The sequence below is a fragment of the Sinohyriopsis cumingii genome, chromosome 14 (assembly GCF_028554795.1).
Source record: "Sinohyriopsis cumingii isolate HCF-2022 chromosome 14, ASM2855479v2, whole genome shotgun sequence".
Classification (NCBI taxonomy): Eukaryota; Metazoa; Mollusca; class Bivalvia; order Unionida; family Unionidae; genus Sinohyriopsis; species Sinohyriopsis cumingii.
The window spans coordinates 81,560,474-81,581,709 of record NC_142974.1 but is presented as its reverse complement, the minus strand read 5'-3'; the positions used below and the strand labels follow the sequence as shown (position 1 = coordinate 81,581,709).

At 34.2% G+C, this 21,236-nt stretch overlaps 1 protein-coding gene across 1 annotated transcript in view; it reads right to left on the bottom strand.

The window, feature by feature from the left end:
• Nucleotides 1-21,236, bottom strand: part of LOC149784233 (MAM and LDL-receptor class A domain-containing protein 1-like) — a 262,408-nt gene that overhangs the window by 221,641 nt on the left and 19,531 nt on the right. The window contains exons 4-11 of the mRNA XM_089932965.1: nucleotides 19,039-19,154; nucleotides 15,896-15,929; nucleotides 14,731-14,798; nucleotides 12,719-12,786; nucleotides 9,149-9,363; nucleotides 4,287-4,976; nucleotides 3,629-3,776; nucleotides 1,206-1,378 (exon numbers count right to left, since the gene is read on the bottom strand). Coding sequence (XP_089789091.1) covers nucleotides 1,206-1,378; nucleotides 3,629-3,776; nucleotides 4,287-4,976; nucleotides 9,149-9,363; nucleotides 12,719-12,786; nucleotides 14,731-14,798; nucleotides 15,896-15,929; nucleotides 19,039-19,154 — 1,512 coding nt within the window. The remainder of the gene's footprint in view (nucleotides 1-1,205; nucleotides 1,379-3,628; nucleotides 3,777-4,286; nucleotides 4,977-9,148; nucleotides 9,364-12,718; nucleotides 12,787-14,730; nucleotides 14,799-15,895; nucleotides 15,930-19,038; nucleotides 19,155-21,236) is intronic.

Genomic DNA, 21,236 nt, shown 5'->3' with positions numbered 1-21,236 from the left:
CTTGGGAGCTCTCATTTGATATATTTTAATATCAAATTCAATTTGGCATTTTTTCCTCAGTCGGATACTCATAAGCTATACAAATAATGCAAATGTCTTGCCCATTAAATACATTTCTTTTACAGTTTTAAATAGGAAAAACAAATAAGACTATTTTTTCTTGCTGGGATCAGCCTAGCTCTATTCTATGAATCTGGCATCAACCCAAAATACATTCTTATGCAGGGATCAGCCTAGCATAGATTTAGCTAAGATCAGCCCGGAATACAGTAGCATACTGGGATCAGAGTAGTACATAGTCTACTTAAGCTGGGATCAGCCCAGAATAAACTTGAATGCTGAGATCAGCCTAGCTCAGATTTTACTTGAGCTGGAATCAGCCTAGCAGTCTACAGAAGCTTGGATCAGCCCAGATTACACTTTAATGCTAGGATCAGCCTAGTGCCAATTATACTTGATCTGGGATCAGCCCAGAATACACATAAATGCTGCAACCAGCCTAGCATAGATTTACTTGAAGAATACTCTGTAATGCTGGGATTAGCCTAGCACCAATTGGGAATCACTCTTTTATAGTCAGGTTCTAACCCATGAGTAGCCCCCCACAGAGAAAGCAAAGTATTTTTAAATATTTTAACTAAGTATTACTGTTATTTTAGTTATGAGTTTGATGTTTTAGAATATTGGTAATAATGAATAGAGGCATGAGAGAGAGAGAGAGAGAGACTCAATGCATATACATGTACTCACATATCCTATATTTCTTATAATGCATGTATTAAATCTTTTCTCGTACAATTCAGTATTGTCTTGCTGTGCATAAACCATTTTCCCTGTACCTATGTCAACAGGGTAAATGCCTGCTTTTGAAATATATTATACGATAATATTTTTAATTCTGGGATTTCATCAATATAATTTTCAAAAGTTAGAAAAATTAGCATCGCTGTATTATGGGTTATAAAATAATATAATTGTTAAAACTCTTTGTCATTTTAATTAATAAAATGTCTAAGTTTAACTAAGCTAGAACCTACATATCAGAGTGGTTTAGTAATTGCTCTGCAATTCAGCATTCTTCATCAGTTACCCAGTATCATCACATGATAGAATATAGGCATTACAATGCTTCTGTTCAAATGCTTTCTATTAATTACAAATGTTCAAATATATCTATTAACTTCAAAACTACTATTCGGCCTTACCACAAGACACGCCAGCATCCTGAACATGTGTACAGTGTATATTTCCCAATCGTTGGGATGTACAGTTGGAGAGATACTGCTCATCTCCTTGGCAGTCCACTCTGTTGATTCTGATGGGACCTGATCCTTGCCCAAAGTAAGCACCTCTGTATGAATATGCCTCCGTGTCCTCTCTAAAAAACGAATTTTTGTTATGGTCCAATTGTTACGTGTTTAGGCTATTTCAAAATGTAACAAGAAAAAAGTGATGACAACAAGCTTTGTAAAATTTAACAGATAATTTATTTTTCTAGAAAAATGAGAAAAAGAACCTGCGGTTTTATGAATCAAATCCGAAAATAATCCAGTCTTAGTAATAAAAAGTCCTAATGAAACTGAGTTTGAAACCCGATGAAATTCAAAATGGAAGATGATGGTGAATGATGTGGTCAGCTTCGTACTGATGTGTCAACAGTTCTTTGTTGAAGCACAGAAAATACCATTCCAGCATTTGAATTCTGTGTAAATTTTGATAACTGTCCTTGTCCAAGAATTAATTTAGAGCACAAGTATATCCAGGGAAAAATAATCTCTTGGAATCCAAATAATTTGAAGAAAACAAAATATTTAGCCCAAAATCTGGTCACAACATAAAACATCATGGACGTCTCCAGTGTTAAGGCAAGTAATAACTGTTCTTTCTCAAAACATCAATAATAAATCTTGCTATGAAATAAAACAGATGCCAATATGTGGGTCAATCCTGTGTAAAAACCCAACTGATACATGTTATTTGTCATGTACTCCAATTATGGCCTCAATTTCACTTTATGAATCTTACTCTGAGAAAGAATAAAAATGTATTAAAAAAATTGTTTTCTTCAATTCTTACTGTTCTGAATCAAGGTCGGAAACTCAGTCAGCATTAGATTCAAAGTTTATATTATTAGTTGCTTATGAAAAACAGTCGGGTCAAACAGAACTGAGCTGAATTTCTGGACAATGTCAAATCCAGTTAATAAAGTTACATTACAATAACATGTAATTGAATAAAAACAAATGTAAAACTAACAAACAAACAATTAAATTAAATCAAATATAAATTAAATCGTCTATACATAACACAATAAGCATGAATTTCATAATTACCATTGCACAAACTGGTATCATTTTCACAGTGTGTTGTGATGCAACATCATGATGGCAGTAATGGTGACAGTTATGTGATAAAAAATTTCAAGTGTTTCCAACACAAATTTAGTGGAGACAGATTTGAACTCAAAATTTGTTGACATAAAAAATTATTATCTTATAAAATTTATATATATATATATATAATGCTACAAAAATAATACATATAAGCTTCATTAATCTAGACGCCATTTATGCAGAATCCTTCCCTATCTGGAAATATTTCAACAGAATTCCTAAATGTTAATTTGCTTATTAATCCCAAAATCTCGATATCAAAATTTGTACCAAAGTGTCAATTTACCGTAAAACTAGCCCTGATAGTCCAAAAATAATTGGCCCAAAAATAAGAAAATATGAAGAATATAGTCATTCGAATAACACAGATTTGCCAATCAAATTTACAGGTGTGTTAATTTATCAATCTTTTATTGGTTAAATTATAGTATAAAGTTATAAACTGATAAGGCAAAGTGTGTGGCCAGATTGTAACCAGTGATTGCATACAGATATCGGTTTTTGTTACTCGCTGATAGGGGTGATAACAATTAAATAAGCACACTGGGATCAAATCATCCATGCTTTTAATATAACATATGGTTAACATATTATGTTTGGCATTATGTCTCTTTGCTGTTTGTAAATTAAATGTAATCGTCATAGTTTGTTGAGATGGCTGTACAAATAAAGTTTATAGCTTTCAGCTTTCGATTGTTTCCTTTCAGAATAACATGCAATGTCAATTATTGGCTTATTAGCAGCTATAACTGTTGTAAAATATGACTTGTAAAATGACTCTATTGTATTAGTATACCATAATGCAATTAACTGCAAGATATCAGTTTTAATTCATTGTTCAGTTTACATTGCATGTGTTATGGTGACACCATCAACCAATGTAGAGGATTCGATAATATTCTGGCCAGCAAAGAAATAACTTGTGAATAATTGTTTAAACTTATGTTTATGTACAGGTGTGTGTTATACAATGAAATACACACATATCAAAAGCCTGAGTTATTATTCTTTTCAACTATTATTGAATATACATGTGTAGCAAGCACATACATGTACATGTATATAATGTGATGACATCGTAAAATAAAATTGTACATGATTCAATTTACTGAAAAACTTATAATATCCAGAGATATTTTCTGGGAATGAATTTATCCAGATTAGCAAGGTTAAATACACACACACACACATACATATGTATGTATGTATGTATGTATGTATTACTCTTTACTTACGAATAACCAAGATGACGGCAAACAACTTTGGCATCCAATTCATCCCACATATCATCACAGATGGTCCCCCATTCATCACCACTGTTTCTACACCTAATCTCAACTCTACCATAGTGATACATCTGAACTGATAACCGTACTTCAAGATCTAAAATTATGTGAGTTATCAAGTATACCAACCATACTTCTAGATGTGAAATAAAATGAAATATCAAGTATACCAACCATACTTATAGATGTGAAATTATGTGAGTTATCAAGTATACCAACCATACTTATAGATGTGAAATAAAATGAAATATCAAGTATACCAACCATACTTCTAGATGTGAAATAAAATCAAATATCAAGTATACCAACCATATTTTCATATCTAAACTTAGTTGAATTATCAAGTATTCCAACAACACTTAAAAGATCTAGAATTAAATGAGTTGTGAAATATATCAACTATTACAGTTATCATGGTGCAGTCAGGTGCAGATAGACACATGGAAGGAAGGCGTTGCAAATAACTATTTATTATAGATGTAAAAAAGGATGCATACTATTAAAAATTATAAAACATCAAACCTGAATTAATGGCTATTAAGTAGTTTGATAAAGTCAAAGCAGACTAAAAAGTTTTGTTTTTACATATAATATGCATAAAACTTACCAAATATATCACATGTATTTGGTGCTGTTGTCAGCTCAGGTGTTATGGTAGTTGTTGGTTTTGATGTTGCTATTGCTATTTTACTTGTGATAGTTCGGTTTGGTGTTGTGGAACTAATGGTAGCTGGTTTAGGTGTTATTGTGGTGCTTGTAGTTAGTGTTGGTGTTGTTGTGGCACTTGTGATAGTTGGTTGTGGTGTTGTTGTGGTGCTTGTGTTAGTTGCTTTTGGTGTTGTTGTGGTACTTGTGATAATTGCTTTTGGTGTTGTTGTACTTGTAGTTGTTGGTGTTAGTGTTTTGAGAGATGTGGTAGGTTGAAGTGTTGTTGAGGGTTTGGTGACACCAGTTCTGGTGGTTGTGGTTAATGTGCTGGTTGTTGTGGAAGTAATGGTAGTGCTTGACTTTGATGTTGTAGCTGCAGTGGTTGGTGTGCTGGTTGTTGTGGTGGTAGTGGTAGTTGTTGGCTGTGATGTTATAGCTGCAGTGGTCAGTGCAGTTGTCATAATAGTGGTTGTTTCCTTGATAATGTTTGTTTTTGTGGTTACAGAGTCAGTTGTTTTATCAGTTGAGAGTTCTTGTTTATGAGTTGTTGGTTGTTCAGTTGCTGGAGCATCAGTTGCTGATTTGGTAGTTGTTGTGGCAGCAGTTGTTAATTTCTGAGTGGTTGCTGTTGCATTGGTTATTGTAACCACTGTGATTAAAAGAACATAGAAGAACATTTTCAATATGAAGGCCAATATAAAAAAGGCAGCACAAATTCTGCTGCATGCATGGCTTTACTAAGTCTTGTAAACCCAGTATAAATCTGCTTATGTATGAAATGTTGATTATTCCATGAGCTGAGACAAGGATAAACATCGCAAAACAATTACTATATTTATGTATACAGAGCATTCTAAAATTCAATATTGAAGAAGCATAAAATGTTGTTATGAACTCATGAGTAGCTCATCTTTAAGATGTCCATCATGTTTGTCATACTGGATGTCAGATTGGCAGACATTCATGGTAGACATTCTGGATGTCAGATTGGCAGACATTCATGGTAGACATTCTGGATGTCAGACTGGCAGACATTCATGGTAGACATTCTGGATTTCAGATTGGCAGACATTCATGGTAGATATTCTGGATTTCAGATTGGCAGACATTCATGGCAGACATTATGGATTTCAGATTGGCAGACATTCATGGTAGACATTCTGGATGTCAGATTGTCACCAAGTCATTTAGAACCAACTATACATTAGAAGAGGGCAGTATGATGACCCGTTAATGATAAGGAGCTAAAACAATATTTCCAACGTGGCCATCATTCTGGCCATATGATACTGGATGTCCTGAGATTTTAAATATAACATGACTGACGATGTCATGTTATCCCTAAATATAAATGGTGACAATCTAACATCAATAAATCTGCTATGGTAGCCATCTTTAATCTCTAATTATTACTGCTTATTATGAGATAAACAGCAGGGCTCGAAATTAGTGGTTGTCTGCCTGCATGTGGCTAATACATTTGATGATAGCCCTAGGCTTCTAAATTTCGTTAGAATAATAGCTCCCATAAGTTCAATTATCCATTGGATAGTAATGTTACAGTTGTCAGCAATCCGCATTTTGTGGGAATGTTTAGTAAAGATTCAGCAAGACTACTGATAGTAAACACAAGAAATAATTCTCTACTAATTAATAACTCATTAATTATAATTAATGAGAACATTAATATTATTGCTACTTTAACTCTGTAAAATTGTGGCACAACATTGTTTTTGCAAAAGATGGTCATCTCGAAAAAAGGTTATTTTCCAAAATCAGAACATGTATTGAAATATAAATCCTTTCATCCTATTTTTCCAGGTTGAAATATGAAATCATTGTCTTCATTTTTGCTAGCAATCAACCTATCAACCACCACAAAGTAACCTATAGTTGTGGTTTATCTACAAAGCTCTCATCTTTCAACTTTGCTTATTGAAGATAAGAAAGATGTAAGAGTTGATACTGTACCAGTAATTAGTATATGAAAGCACTCATTGGCATGAAAAAATGAGGGAAATTGGCAACATCAGCTCCGAAAAAAGCAAAATAAATTTTGCTTCATTTGCAAATTTGGTGAAAATTTTGCATGAATTGCACCCAAGCGTGTACCCAGATCCAATATGGCTACCATGGCAGCCATCTTGAAAACCTAGTTATAACTATTTAACTGTACATATGTTCACAAAGAAGGGTTTTAACTGAACACTTCTCAATATATGTATTGCACTGTAAATGGAAATGATTCTAATACAGCCTCCCGAAATGTAACAGATTCTTTTAACATGCAGCTTCTTCTCCACTTTGAATGGTTATACTGATATTCAAAAGAAACAAACTTTCTTACTGACAATATTTAGCTGGTCGTGACAAGAAATTGTGCTCATCTGACCTCACCATCTGAAAAATGTTATCACTACATGTATTACATAATTAACAGTCTCCACTAAAACATGTCTTGATGAAAAGGATGCAGGTCTGACTACATATTAGTCAGCTTGTGTATAAATCTTTTAAAATCAAATCTACAGGACCTGGAGTCAAGTCGAATGTCATTTCTTGCATTTTTGTCATTCATTGAGCATTTGAAGACATAAACACTCTTTGTTCAGACTTTGTAGTTAGCTGCATTCCAGTGATACAATGATACAGACCTTAAGGTCAAAGATTTTAATTGTATTGGTATGATAACACAATGATATAGACCTTAAGGTCAAAGATTTTAACTGTATTGGTATGATAACACAATGATATAGACCTTAAGGTCAAAGATTTTAACAGTATTGGTATGATAACACAATGATATAGACCTTAAGGTCAAAGATTTTAACTGTATTGGTATGATAACACAATGATATAGACCTTAAGGTCAAAGATTTTAACTGTATTGGTATGATAACACAATGATATAGACCTTAAGGTCAAAGATTTTAACTGTATTGGTATGATAACACAATGATATAGACCTTAAGGTCAAAGATTTTAATTGTATTGGTATGATAACACAATGATATAGACCTTAAGGTCAAAGATTTTAACTGTATTGGTATGATAACACAATGATACAGACCTTAAGGTCAAATATTTTAATTGTATTGGTATGATAACACAATGATACAGACCTTAAGGTCAGGGGCCCCGAGTGTCCGAGTGGTCTAAAGCGCTCTTCGTTACGGATCACTGCCATCTCACCTCTGTCTGCGGCGGTTCGAGTCTAAGATTCAGCCAATGTGGGCATGTGAGAAAGCTTGCCAGTAGCTTCTCGTGGGTCGGTGGTTCTTTCCGGAGTTTTCCGGGTTCTTCCTCCACCATTAATACTGGCCGCCATGTATAGCCCATCGTGCTGAAAAATGGCGTTAAACCCCACAACAACAACAACAACAACCTTAAGGTCAAATATTTTAATTGTATTGGTATGATAACACAATGATATAGACCTTAAGGTCAAAGATTTTAACTGTATTGGTATGATAACACAATGATATAGACCTTAAGGTCAAAGATTTTAACTGTATTGGTATGATAACACAATGATATAGACCTTAAGGTCAAATATTTTAATTGTATTGGTATGATAACACAATGATATAGACCTTAAGGTCAAAGATTTTAACTGTATTGGTATGATAACACAGTGATACAGACCTTAAGGTCAAAGATTTTAACTGTATTGGTATGATGACACAAGCAAGTGTGAATGGCATTTTATCAAATTCAGTTTTTGGAAGTGTCAGAAGAATGCCTCGAATGACACCACTTTAGTAACGTCTTTTTCTTTCTTTAACAATATTGTTTTGTAGATTGAACCAAACTTAACATGTTGGTGTATCTTAACATTGCCAGAGCCGAATTCAATGATCTATTGATGATTCATTGTTCATGGTCAAATGCCTTGAGAAAGCAAATTTTAATTCACTGACAACATGAACATGTTAACTCAAACATGTAAGAAAATATTTTCTTATTATATATATGATGTCAAAGTTTTTGAATGTTATCAGAGATGGTTTTTGACAATGAGCAGCTAAACGTAAAAGGACAGAAGAATTGGACCTATCTTGCATGTTTAAAAGTTCTTTTCAGCCAGTGGTGCATCATTTCCCTAAAGGGACTCTTGTACCAACTCGTAACATTATAACATCAGTATCTTTTAATAAATAGAAAGTAGTAACTGAGATATTTACAGGACTTGCTACTTATACCTATACATAGGAGAGATCCTTCTGCACATTCACTGTTGGCCAAATATTACTCTCTAATAAAGAGATTCTATAACAAATGCCAAGGTAATTAGTAAGTCTCAGATTTTGGGGACAAGTTTGACAAAGAATTGAAAGAGTTCTCAGATCTATGAGTAAACATGTCTTGTATGGGTAAGAGATTATTCCCAATTTTCCCTAGCCTGAAACGAGTCACCCAACTAGAGTCTAGTCCACCCAAGACTAACCATTTCTCCACCCCACTCCACCAAGGTCTGCCAGAGACTAAAACCTTTAATGCCATGTCAACGCCCTTGTTTTGTGAGTGTGAGATACAAGAAGTGCCAGAATTATGAATCCCATATTAACGACACTGAACTATACACAACAACACCAACATGATAGACAAATTAAGAAATATATTCAGAAATGACTACTCTAGCACTGGTGTAGCATCATCCATCCATTCAGTAATACCTAAATCAGCACAAATGTAGCATTGTCAAGCCATTCCTTGTTGGACAACAACAACAAAAAGTAACTAGGCATGACTAAATATGAAACAATGTTTCAAGGTAAAAGACAATAAAAAATAAAATAATGCAAAGAAATAGAAAATTACATTGTAATTCTGGTGTTGCTGTCAAATTTGTTCCAAGTAGATCGGGTAGCTCATCCTTCATTAGTTTTATCAGGTTTGCTGTAACCATGGGGTTAATTTCAGTTTCACGTATTACCTCCCCTTCCTGCCCATTATTAGATTTTGCCGATGGGTCAATTTCTTGAATATATGTGCCAATAAAAAAGATTCTACATTTGACAACTGTACTGCCACTCCTACAACAGAAAATGAAAGAAAACATAAATAAAACCGTTACAATCAAAAAACTCTAGTAGACTAAATTAAACACATTCAGTGTAATACATTAATAAAAACTTGATACTTAGTGGATTATAAAACAGATGAAAAATTTATTGATTTGAATCGAGTATCAAACAGCCACTGTATTTTTTTTATATCATGGCATATAGAGGAAGACAAAGCTTCTTTATAACTACAGCGATAAAATCTCTTGATTAAATAAGACAGGATATGATTCTCCTATTAGGGTTCTTGACACAATATAATACCACCTTCAAGAGCCAAATGGCTCATCTGCCAATTGAAATACATTGCTAAAAGTACTTCTCACTGTCCTGGCCAAGTTCTTCTTTCCATTTTTTTATTAAAAAGAAATATTAGACTTTGTTAAGAAAGCAAATGTTATTAATGAAATGTTTATTTGTTTAAAGAATTGTGTGTGTGTGATTTGGATTTTTAATGTAATTTTAACAATCTTGCAGTCATATCGCTATGATTTCTGTGGTGTGACAGTTTATAGTGATTCCTAGCACTGAGACATCATGACTCAGACATGTAGCATCAGGTCCCAGCCAGTCACATTAACGTGACACCAGGCCTAGCACTAACCTCTTAATGCTGAGCACTAAGCGAGGCAGCTACAAGTACCATTTTTATATGTCTTTGGTATGACTTGGCCAAGGTTCAAATAATGGTACAATTTTGTGACATGCAAAGAAACAATTTAATTAGCTGGGCAACAGGGTACATTTTCAGGGCAACAGGGTGTACTGTCATGCATTTGGGTACAAGAAAAGAATAACAAGGCAAATCTCCTTGCCATTGTTTACAAAGGAATATGCTGCTAAAGAGACCCACATTATCAGTTAGCGAGTGTTAAGCGGTATCATTAAAATATAAAATCAAAGTACTGAAGATAATGTTGTCTTGAATGATTCAAGAGATTCTAGTTTACGTAAAATAACATGGAGAAACAAACTGCCATTCATGATCCCTCTTACTATCATAATATATACTTCTTTACATAATCTTAATACTTGTCCATTTTTTTTATATGTTACAAAGAATTTATAGAAATAAATGAAACATTTTTTCAGGCATTAACTGAGACCATTTTAAAAGCATTTTCTACTATTGTCAAGAATGATAATCTGTGGTATAATATCCATAACAGATAATTACAGTCATGTCTAATTATTTAACTAACACTAAGTTACCTCCCTTGACATATAAAACTGACATTAAAGCATGTGGATATAGATATAATTTCTAATTTTAGCAAGCACATACACTTTGTCACTATTTTTAGTAATGCAAACAATATTTTGATACACAAAATAAATACTGCCCCAAAAGTATGAACAGAATGAATTCCAAATCCAAATTCTCCAAGTCAAAAACTGAAAAACAGGATATTTATTGATGTTCAATCACATCATAACTCATTCTGAATAACCAGGAACGAATATTACTTTATATAATTCCAGTAGGAATGGCAAAATAAAATTTCAGCAATGAAATGAATGGGGTCATGACCATGCCCATCTTTAAAAAAGTTGTGTTATACAGAAGGGCTTTATAAGGACAACTTTGTTCTGATAAATGCTCTACTGCTTACAGGGACAACCACACTCTTCATTAAAGGTGCGCTGCTACTGTATGTATTATAACCAAAGATTATTTGCTTGATAAACATAAGCTCAGAAATAAGTATGAAAAAGGACAATGAATGTGATGGTGAACACATATTGATAATCCCCCATAGTTTGTTCCTCCCAATGTGAATTCATTTGTTCATGAGCAAGAATGTCCAAAAATACTTTCATCAGTACTTGAATTCATGGATGAAATAAGGAATCCTAATATTTCCACAAAAGGAACATAGCTTTTTTTTCTTTAAATCTATGGTTTGCAGCAACTATGAAATCTGTGAACATTGATATCCCATGGCAAATAATAAAAGCACAGTATTTGTCTGATGTGACTCAGTATGATGGTAGATCCTGATTCTCTCCAGACCCAAAAGTGATGTCTCAGTCAATTTTACTGTATTGTCATAAGGAAGGACCATTTTGTATATTATATTACACTATTTAGGTTTATGAAAAATAGTGAGAAAAAAACTCCTAAGTTCTGAAGACACAACTTATAACCAAACATCATTTATTACTAGCACAACGGCAGTGGTTGATTAATTTAACAATGGCACTCTAACAACCAACCATTCACGGAAGCAACAATCAAATATTATGTAATGATGGAAGACGCAACGTACAGCATAGTACACCACATATATCCACATTACTGGCACAGCAGCAGCAACTGTCTATTATGAAACTGACACGTCATATCAGAGCTCTAAATAAGAATTTTATAAACATCATATTTTATTTCCTGATTTGGAACTAAATGCAATTTTGAAATAAAAATTAGACTGAGCAACTGTGAATGTTACAAAAAGGGGTATGCGACAGAACTGAGTTTTAATAATCAAGATGTCATTCATGTCTTTATAAGTACATCAAACACCTTAATGACCAAAACTAGTTAAGGGTACATTTGATTGCATGGCTCTATTTCAGTGAGTATTCTTACAGTAATAAGGTATTGTCATTTAAAACATTCAAGGTACATATGGAATTTGAAGCAATAAAATAGTTATGCTGACTGAATGTGCCATTATACTACATTGTTGTATGACAGAAGAAATATGATGACAAGTTTGAACTAAATGCTTAAATTAGTTTTTGGATTTTGTAAAATTTCCTGACATATTTTAATCAAACTCATAAGCTGATTAATAGATGGACTGACAGATGGAGAAAATGATAGACAGATGGGCTGATAGATAGAGCAGCTGGTAAACAGATGGACTGATAGGCTGATAGACAGATAGGGTGATAGACAGATTTGCCAATAGAGATATGCCGATAGACAGATGAACGAATAGACCAATGTGCTGACAGACAGATTGACGGATGGTCTGAGAGACAGATGGACTGATACACAGATGGACTGATAGATGGACTGATGAGGTGAGAAACAGAAAGATAGACCGACAGATTATCTGATGGCTCATTATACATCTGGATTGATAGACAAAAGGGGAGATGGATCATTAGTTTGACTGATGAGCTGATGGATTGACAGATGGGTTGATAGACAGCTGGACATATGTGTTGATAGACTACTGGACAGATGGACTGATAGATTGACCGATTGGCTGAGAGACATGAGGAGACAAATGGAAACCAAAGGCAATTTCGATTGAACTCCCACATCTTGATGTAGGGTCCTAATTACAAATAAAATGAAACAATTCACACTCACCTGAAGCCATCCACCACTGTGCCATTGTACCTGTCTTTGTCTGGACTCTTTCCATATATCTGATCCATCTGAAATAAAAAGCAAAATTAGAAAAATGTTCATGTATCATGACTGCCGCAATTCAGTGACATAAAGCAAAATTAAATCAGACAGGCAGTTGAAAAGGTATATCCCACTACAACATTTGTATTGGGCAAACAGAGCTCTATATTTTCATCTAAAAAATCAGGAAATGTTCCACCAATCTCATGTTTTACCGATGTCAATTTGTTAATGCATCAGTATCACATCACATTTTAGCTACATAAACATTAAGACTAGTCTTAAAAATTACTGATAAATTGACTTTACCAAGGAAAATCAAATACAAAATATTTGTACACAAATTGGTTGGAAAATGTTGTCGGTCAGAAATTCATATAAAGAAAATGGTTGTAAACTGGATGTAAACTAGAGGCATACAAGGGATTCTTATGCAAAAATGGCTATACACTATTGTCACAATGGAAAATTCATAAACAAGATGGTTGCAAACTTTGATATGGGTGAAATGTCACCTCAATATAACAAGCAAGTAAAGCTGAAGTGTCACCTTACCATATAATCATAAGGTCCAAAAGGCACTCCATCCTAAACACCTCCCTCTTCCCCAATTAAAGTCATTGACATTCTGCTCAATAATTAATTAGTCTGTTGTGGTTTTTAGTTGTAAACCTTCATTCGATAGGTGTAACACATCTGAATTATGCTTGAAAATCAACTTTTGTCCCAATTTAATTACTTATGTTGTCACTAACAATCTGGTACCCTTGATTAAGAATCAGTTACTACATCACATTTTGTTTACAAATCCCTGATATTTCAGCTCAGATTTCTGTAAAAAAAATTGCTTCAGGAATTTGTTCAGAAAGTTAGATTCATGTATTTATTCCTTACAAATATTGCATCTTTTTTCACCAAATGCAATATACAAGAAGTCATTGCAATTTGCTGATGAATATAGATACCAATTATTTCTAGCAAAATATGTTTCTTTGAGATTACTTAACCAATCATAATACCTTAGGAGAACTACTACTACCTTGCAAATACAGTCCACGCAGATAAACACATTTAGCTAAAAGAAGCTAAAAGAACCAAGGTGGTGGTCCGGCATAGGGATTGGTGGCAAATCCCATATTTATCTCTGTTACTACTGGAGCACAAGGCACACTCTCTATGTGGATGTAACCATGGGTAAGCTAGGAGGATGTATGTGTATTACGATTGGGTAAGTATTCTCGAAAAATTATTTTTCTAGAAAAAAATTAATTCCTTCTTTAAATATGCTACCCAGTCCTAATACCTTAGAAGAATAGCTGAGAGATGGAAGGAGATACATCCCCTTGCTCCAAGGGATGCCATCTCTGTTCCACTAAGTTATGTGAGACAGTTTCTAGATAACCCGACTGGAGAGACTTCATTTGCTGGGGAGCAGCTTCAAAAAGGGAAAATCACTCTACCCTGCAAATCCAGTGGAACTCATAATGCTGCATCTAATGAACCCGCTGAGCGACCTCAAAAGGTGACCTGTAGTGCCAAGGATATAGGTCCCACCATATCGAGTTGATCCCTTTGTGATGAAAGATCTCTGAGAAAAAAATAACTGGATGTGTATTGTGATCTCCTTCACGGCCTGAATAATCACAATTTTCCAAGGAGTTTCATTTCCTGTGATTAATGAGTTCATTGATTCATGGCTTCTCCCATCTGAGTGATGCAATGAGGATGAGTCATTACCCTGAGTCTCTTGTTTTCTCACTGTCTTGACCAAGTTAAGAAAGCAAATGTTATTGATGAAATGTTTATTTGCCACTGGAATCAGAGATGTTGGATGGTAGGTCTGTGCATCCAAGCTATTCTAAATTCCAATCTAGAGATTGTGCATCAACTGCCCAAACTTGTGGATCCAGAACTGGTGAGACAACAGTTGAGAATTTGGTATTCCAACTTATGTAAATAGGTCCACTTACAGTCAGTCGGATCCGGCATATATCTTTGTGATAGCCATAGAGCCGTATGTTGGACATAGATCCCATGGCTACAATAGTTGTACCAAATGCTGAATATCATTAAAGGCTACCAAATCCATATGTATGGAGTGTGGCTTTGTCATTGCTGCGATATCATGGCTGACTGCTGGGTGTCCAAATGAAACACTGATGTACGGCAATTGCAGAACCACTGATGAATGTTTAATGGTAAGCACTTTTGTGACAAAAACGACCGTTGATGCTTGGATCTCATAACTGATGATGAAGACAATTCAAAATGTTTTGAACTCTGCCAGACTGCACATGTAATATGAAGTTGGATTCTTCTTTTCTCATCATACTGGAGACCTGATCCAGGTAGTTGATGGAGTAGGTGGAAGAGGGCTGAGCTCCAGATGTAAAAGGCAGAAAATGACTTCAGTTGAACCTTGGAAGGTTTGGTGTCCCTGCTGCATAATATAGACTAAAACTGTTGAAGGAGCTTCAGAAAGAGCATCATTGTCAATACTTGCACAAAGTGAGGCTAACGACTCGTGATGCCTGAAAATTATCTGGCAAAGAGTGTCAAGGTCAGCCACTTGCTCAACTTGTAGAGCACTCTTAATTTGATAATGTGACTTCCAAGCAGCCTCTGATTAAGGAGTCCCTTCTAGTGGCAAAGGCATGATAAATTTGCAAAGCGACAGCTGTTGGAAAATGAAGTACTAAGATTGGCATCATAATTAATGAGTGTCTTGGGACAGTTAACATAATCCCCTGTATAAGGTCTAGTCAGATCAAAATGAATAAAGGACATTTGTGTATAGAGGATGTCTTCTGATTCATTATGTTGGAAAGGGTTATGGGATGTTTGATCTATACAATTGGTCCATGCATTTGTTGTGCGAGAGGATACTTTTGGCTGTTTGCTTTGCTCTTTCCCTCGCTTTTTTATCAATATATATACAGTCAAACCCTGAAGTGGCAAGGCCTATGGGAACCGCTAATAATTATGAGTCCTGTTGTGGTGGCTTTTGTCTCTGATGGTGCCGATTTCCAGCTCACTTTGGCTGAAATAATTTGCTGATTTATCTCCCTTGTATGCCAGAAATTATCGCACTGAGGATGGGTTATCACATTAGACGCATGAAGTCCTCGTTCTTACCTATGCATGTCTGCACTTTGCCTATGGTCTGATTCTGTAAGACAAATATAGCAGAATGTACAAACCTGTGTAGGCTTGCACTGGCCAATTTTTAACACAATGTCGGTGCAGGGCTATACCTTAAAATGTTTTACCTGGAAATTAGTTATAGCAGATTATCTAATAAAACAATGAAGCATCCAGGTGTAATATAATTGAGAATACTACCCATAGAAAGACAGATCTTATAAGCCAGTGGAGACCTGTATCTCTTTTTTTGAACCCATACCATGTGAAGTTTTACCTGAAAATTAGTGGTAGTGGGCGATCTAATATAACTTACAATACACTCTGTAGGATGGCTGAGACAAGGACATTCTGTACAGGTAAAATCATTGAAGCTTGGCGCCAAGATGCTAAGAATGCCTTGGTATAGAAAACTCACCTGTATGTACCTGGTCATAATGGAATTATACATATAAAGTGTTTTCTATCGGTATAAAGACTTGCACAAAATGTGCTAGAAAATTGTAAAATGAGAACGTTGTTGGCATAGTAGAAGAAAAAAGTTGGAAATATAGATCAAGTATACTTTACTTAGAAGTGAAAAGACTCATCAAATTTGTAATGGTCTATCTTCCAAAAGTTTACTCTTGATTTTGTGAGGTCTCTCATAGTGAGAGCATGCTTCTTAGCAAGACCAGAAGTAGTTACTGAGATATTCATGAGCTTTGCCATATACAAAGGTGAGATCACTCTGCCCAACCTCCACCTAGTTGGGCAGATAACTTTTGGCTTATTTTTGCTTAAAGTGTTATCTCTCATAGCTTAAATTCCAAAATAGTAGTATGGTATCATGATCAGCAAACATATTTTAAAAAAGAATCATGATGTTATAGCTCAATTTTGCTTTAGGACCAGATTCTGATGTATATTATGTATGATTTTTCAGAACTTAAATATATGATCTTATCATCATTATTGACTATATCATGGCTTAAAATTAATGACACCTCTGTCTTGCACTATACTGGCATGAGAGAGGCTAAAAGTAGCCAATTTGCCAAACATCTCCCACAAATTCAGGTCATTAGTAATTTCCTATATATATATATATATATATATATATATATATATATATATATATATATATATATATATATATATATTTATATATATATATATATCGTAAGAGTTATCTTATATCTGAAGAGTTCAAAATTTTCAAATGTATCACACTAATTACTAATTACTAATAATCATGAATTATCCAGAGCAAGGAGACACACCTTTTCAGCTTGTCACATTTGCCTGCCCACGATTACGTAAGTCAGGAACAAAGGAATGGGTTAGCACCATGAGTATGTCGACCCTGCACTGTTGTGGCGATTTGCATTTGTACAAGAGCCGCTCCGTTAGGTATCAAAACTAACATGTAGATGTTAGAAGCTTTGTGCTCGAACACAGGACCATCGATGCTGTTGTAAATCTCCCCACATTGACAGATGGCCTGAGGCTCGTCTGTTAGGTTGGACTGACTGGGGTAGAATTGATATCCAATCAGAGCTGAGGAAGGGTGGGGCTATCAATTCAAACCAGAATTTAACAGTCATTTGGGCTGGGAACGAATTAGTCATTGTGAAGCATCGTGCTGACAAGTTGTAGCAATAACTCTGGGAGCCACTCATGATTTGGCGGGAAAAACCTTGGTACATTCAAGGACAGAAAGCTTCATAAAGGTCAGTGAGTTATTTGCTCAATTGTTGCAGAATGTTACGGCATTGTAATTGTAATTATGTGCAGTATGTATATTTACTTACTAGAATCATTAGTATGTAGAATTACCTTTGTATTGTTCAATTCACATGCGTACTTGAGAAATGAGCTATGTAGATTGCTCGCTCGTCAGAATTAATACTGTAATTCGCTATTTAGTTACTTCGTGGTAAACTAGAGTATTTTTATGTGATATTCTAGATTTTGTAATTGTTGAATTAAATTGTAACTTTGGAAATGGTTGCAGTGTCTAAATTTAAATAATATGGACATTTGAATATTTGTGTACACTTGTGGGAGCATAATGTACAGAAATGCGTCTGATTGTTGTGATATTGTTGAGAATAATGAGATTAAGAATATATATATATATATATATATATATATCACTAAATTGTGTCACATCAATATATATATATATATATATATATATATATATATATATATATATATATATATATATATATATATTGATGTGACGCAATTTAGCTGTTTCTGTAAAATAAGCAGGATACCGCTCTTATTGCAACGTTGTTTCTATAAGAACGTGTGGGTTTTTCGATGTGCACAAATGCGTGAACAAATATGTAGATAGCCTTGATCTGATGATTGATTGAGTGTTGATGTAGTGTGAGCGAGATGGCTCACAAAACATGCTAACATCTTTGTGTTTTTCGTAGGAAGCTTTTGGGGACAGAACTACCGGGTAGTCAAGTCCCGAGTCTCAGAGAGATAGGATAAAACAAGGCAGTAGGCCAAGAACAAGCCTAGTTGCTGGAGAAGGAGAGAGAAAAGGAGGAGGAGGAAAGGAAACAAAAGGAGAAGAGGATAGGAAGAATCTGAGTATGGGAAACAATGGAAGGAGGAAAGGAATTGGCGGAGTAACACAGATGAGTAGAAATCAAGTATAGGGGAAAGCCATCTCACACTATAATCACGTGATGAAATAGGTTGTTACATGGTCGAGAGGAAGAGGATTGGTTGAGAAATTAATATCGTTTAATTTGTATTCGATTGTTATTCTTTGAATTTCACCTTTGTGTTCTTAATAATTTAATTGTCAGTATTGTTGACGGGGGGCTCGGAGCTTTACCTCTCTCTATCACTAATTTCACTTCCTACAAAAACAAGCCAGGGTGGGAATTCTATAGTAATTCAAATAAATATTGGGAGCACCCCACCCCAATGTATCACAGTGGGTCACACACACAGAACTTCACACAGCTGTTAAAATTCAGGTGTTTCTCCAGCATTCATATTTTGACGTGCACCATTGTATGTTAGATTTGAACACCAATATTGTCAGGAAGTAATACCTTGATCTCACCACACTAACATATGTGAGAAAAAATTGGGGAATAAACAACAAAAGATGGAACAAATCTTACAGCAGATATGAAGTTGTTGGCTTCTGATATGTATACAGGTGAAGCAGGGTCTGTAAGGTTTTCATTCCATTCCTTCACTAAACCAACTTCTCCTTGGTATGTCTTCAATCTGGTAACTATATTCAAGAAATAACAAAGTTACACTATGAACTACCTCCATAAAAATGTCATATACATATAAATTTTCAACAAACTAAACATAATTTTTATCCATTTTCCAGAACCTGTACATACCAATATTCATCAAGTGCCATCAGATCTCTTTTGGACTTGAATTGCAGTTCACCGAATAAGTATTGCTAACTTTTAATCCATATGTGTGAGTGAAACATTCATGCAAAATTTTATTAACGTTAAGTCAAGTAAAAGCAGATTTAAGTGGTGAAGTCCATGCAGTCTTGAGGTGAAATAAAATGTGACACATTGACCGGTAATATTTAATTACTAATGTTTACAGTATTAGAATACAGTAAATTATTGATATGTGGGGTGGGAGAATTTTTCACTGGAAAATGCTTTCTTAATTTGTTCTACAAAATTTAAAAGTACATTTAAAAAAATTGCAAGGATTGGTCTTGGTATGTCATGTTAGAATAATAAAGAGCCTTTACACAGATAATCTGTTCCTATCAGTTTATCTTAGTGTTTCTTCATTTTTTACAAATTATTTTAACTCAGCTGATTATGAAACAATGTTTTGCTAATTGGAAATACACATCTTTTATACTTGGGGTTTTTTTCTGACGACAAGCCCTGGGAACTGACCCTGCTTTTCATATTCTTATTTTATACTCAGATTATTTTTTTCTCATAAGTCCAGGGAAGTTACCCTGCTTACTGAACATACCCATGTTTTTTACCATGATAAAATGTTTTTTACCATGATAAGTCGAGTATACCAACCCTATACCAGGGCCCAGCAATGTGGAATGAATTGCCCAATGAACTTAGACACAAAGACACAGTGATCACATTTGAGAGGGCTCTCAAAACACACTTATTTTGACTGCAAGAACAAACTTAAAGACCTAATAATGTTTCCTACCTGAAATATTCTCAGCATGTCTTTTTTAATTTTTTTAATGTTTTTCTAATTTCATGGTGTTTGTTTTTGTAATAATATTATTATATGTTTTCATCTTATAGGTGTTGCCTAATGTTGTAAAGCGCTTAGAGCTTCTAAAGATTAGGCACTTAATACAAAGTCCTTATTATTATTATTATTATTATTATACATTAATTTGAAGTGGCTATGGGTTAATTATCAAGAAAATTTTGTACAAGAGAAAACAAAAATAAAATGTTCTACTAGACTAAGTGCAGGATGTGTTTCTTATCAGGTATCTTTGAAAATAATAATAATAATAATAATAATAATAATAAAGACTCTAATTAGAGAAGGTAACTCAATTATTTACAGAACTAATCTACCTTGAGGCCTTCTGTCTGTTATGTACAATATTTACAGTATATACAACATTATGTGAAGAATCTGGCTTGACACTAAATAATTAATTTAAAAATTCAAATTATCAAGCCTGGAACACATGTGCAGGCATCTGTGAATACATATATAAAACATAAATATCATCCTATATTGAAAAATTCAACTACGAAAATGATGCAAAATTACAGAAAAAGCTGGCGGTATTTTTTGTACTAGAACTGTTCAATTGTCTAAAGATTTCATCCAATTATGACATTGATTATGAAAAGAAGAAATGCTAGGAGCCTGCTTTATGTCACTGGAAATGTTGTACCATACCAGTGGACCAGAATACTGAATTGTTTTTTTAAACAATTCTTTCTTTGGCCTTGGTATAATGTAATTTGTACTTCTTATGGATCTTAATTTTGAGTACCATAAGCATTTCTTTTAGTGAAAGATATTGCTTAGATAGAGAGAACTGGCTTTTCTGGAAAGTTTATACATCAATTTGGCCTTTCTAAGAAATATTCCTTCTTGTACTGTCAAAACCTTTATATTATTCATTGCATCCTGAAAATTGTTTATACATTGATCTAGAATTAAATGGCAAGCCCTCTTTTGGAGTCTTAAAAGTGTTGTTATGTTTGAATTAGAGGTATTGCCCCAAATTACATTACAGTAGTCCAGATATGGCTTGATATAACTTTTATAAAAGATGACCCTATACTGAAGAGGAATGTATGTTTTTGATTTACCTCAGTAGCCAAAG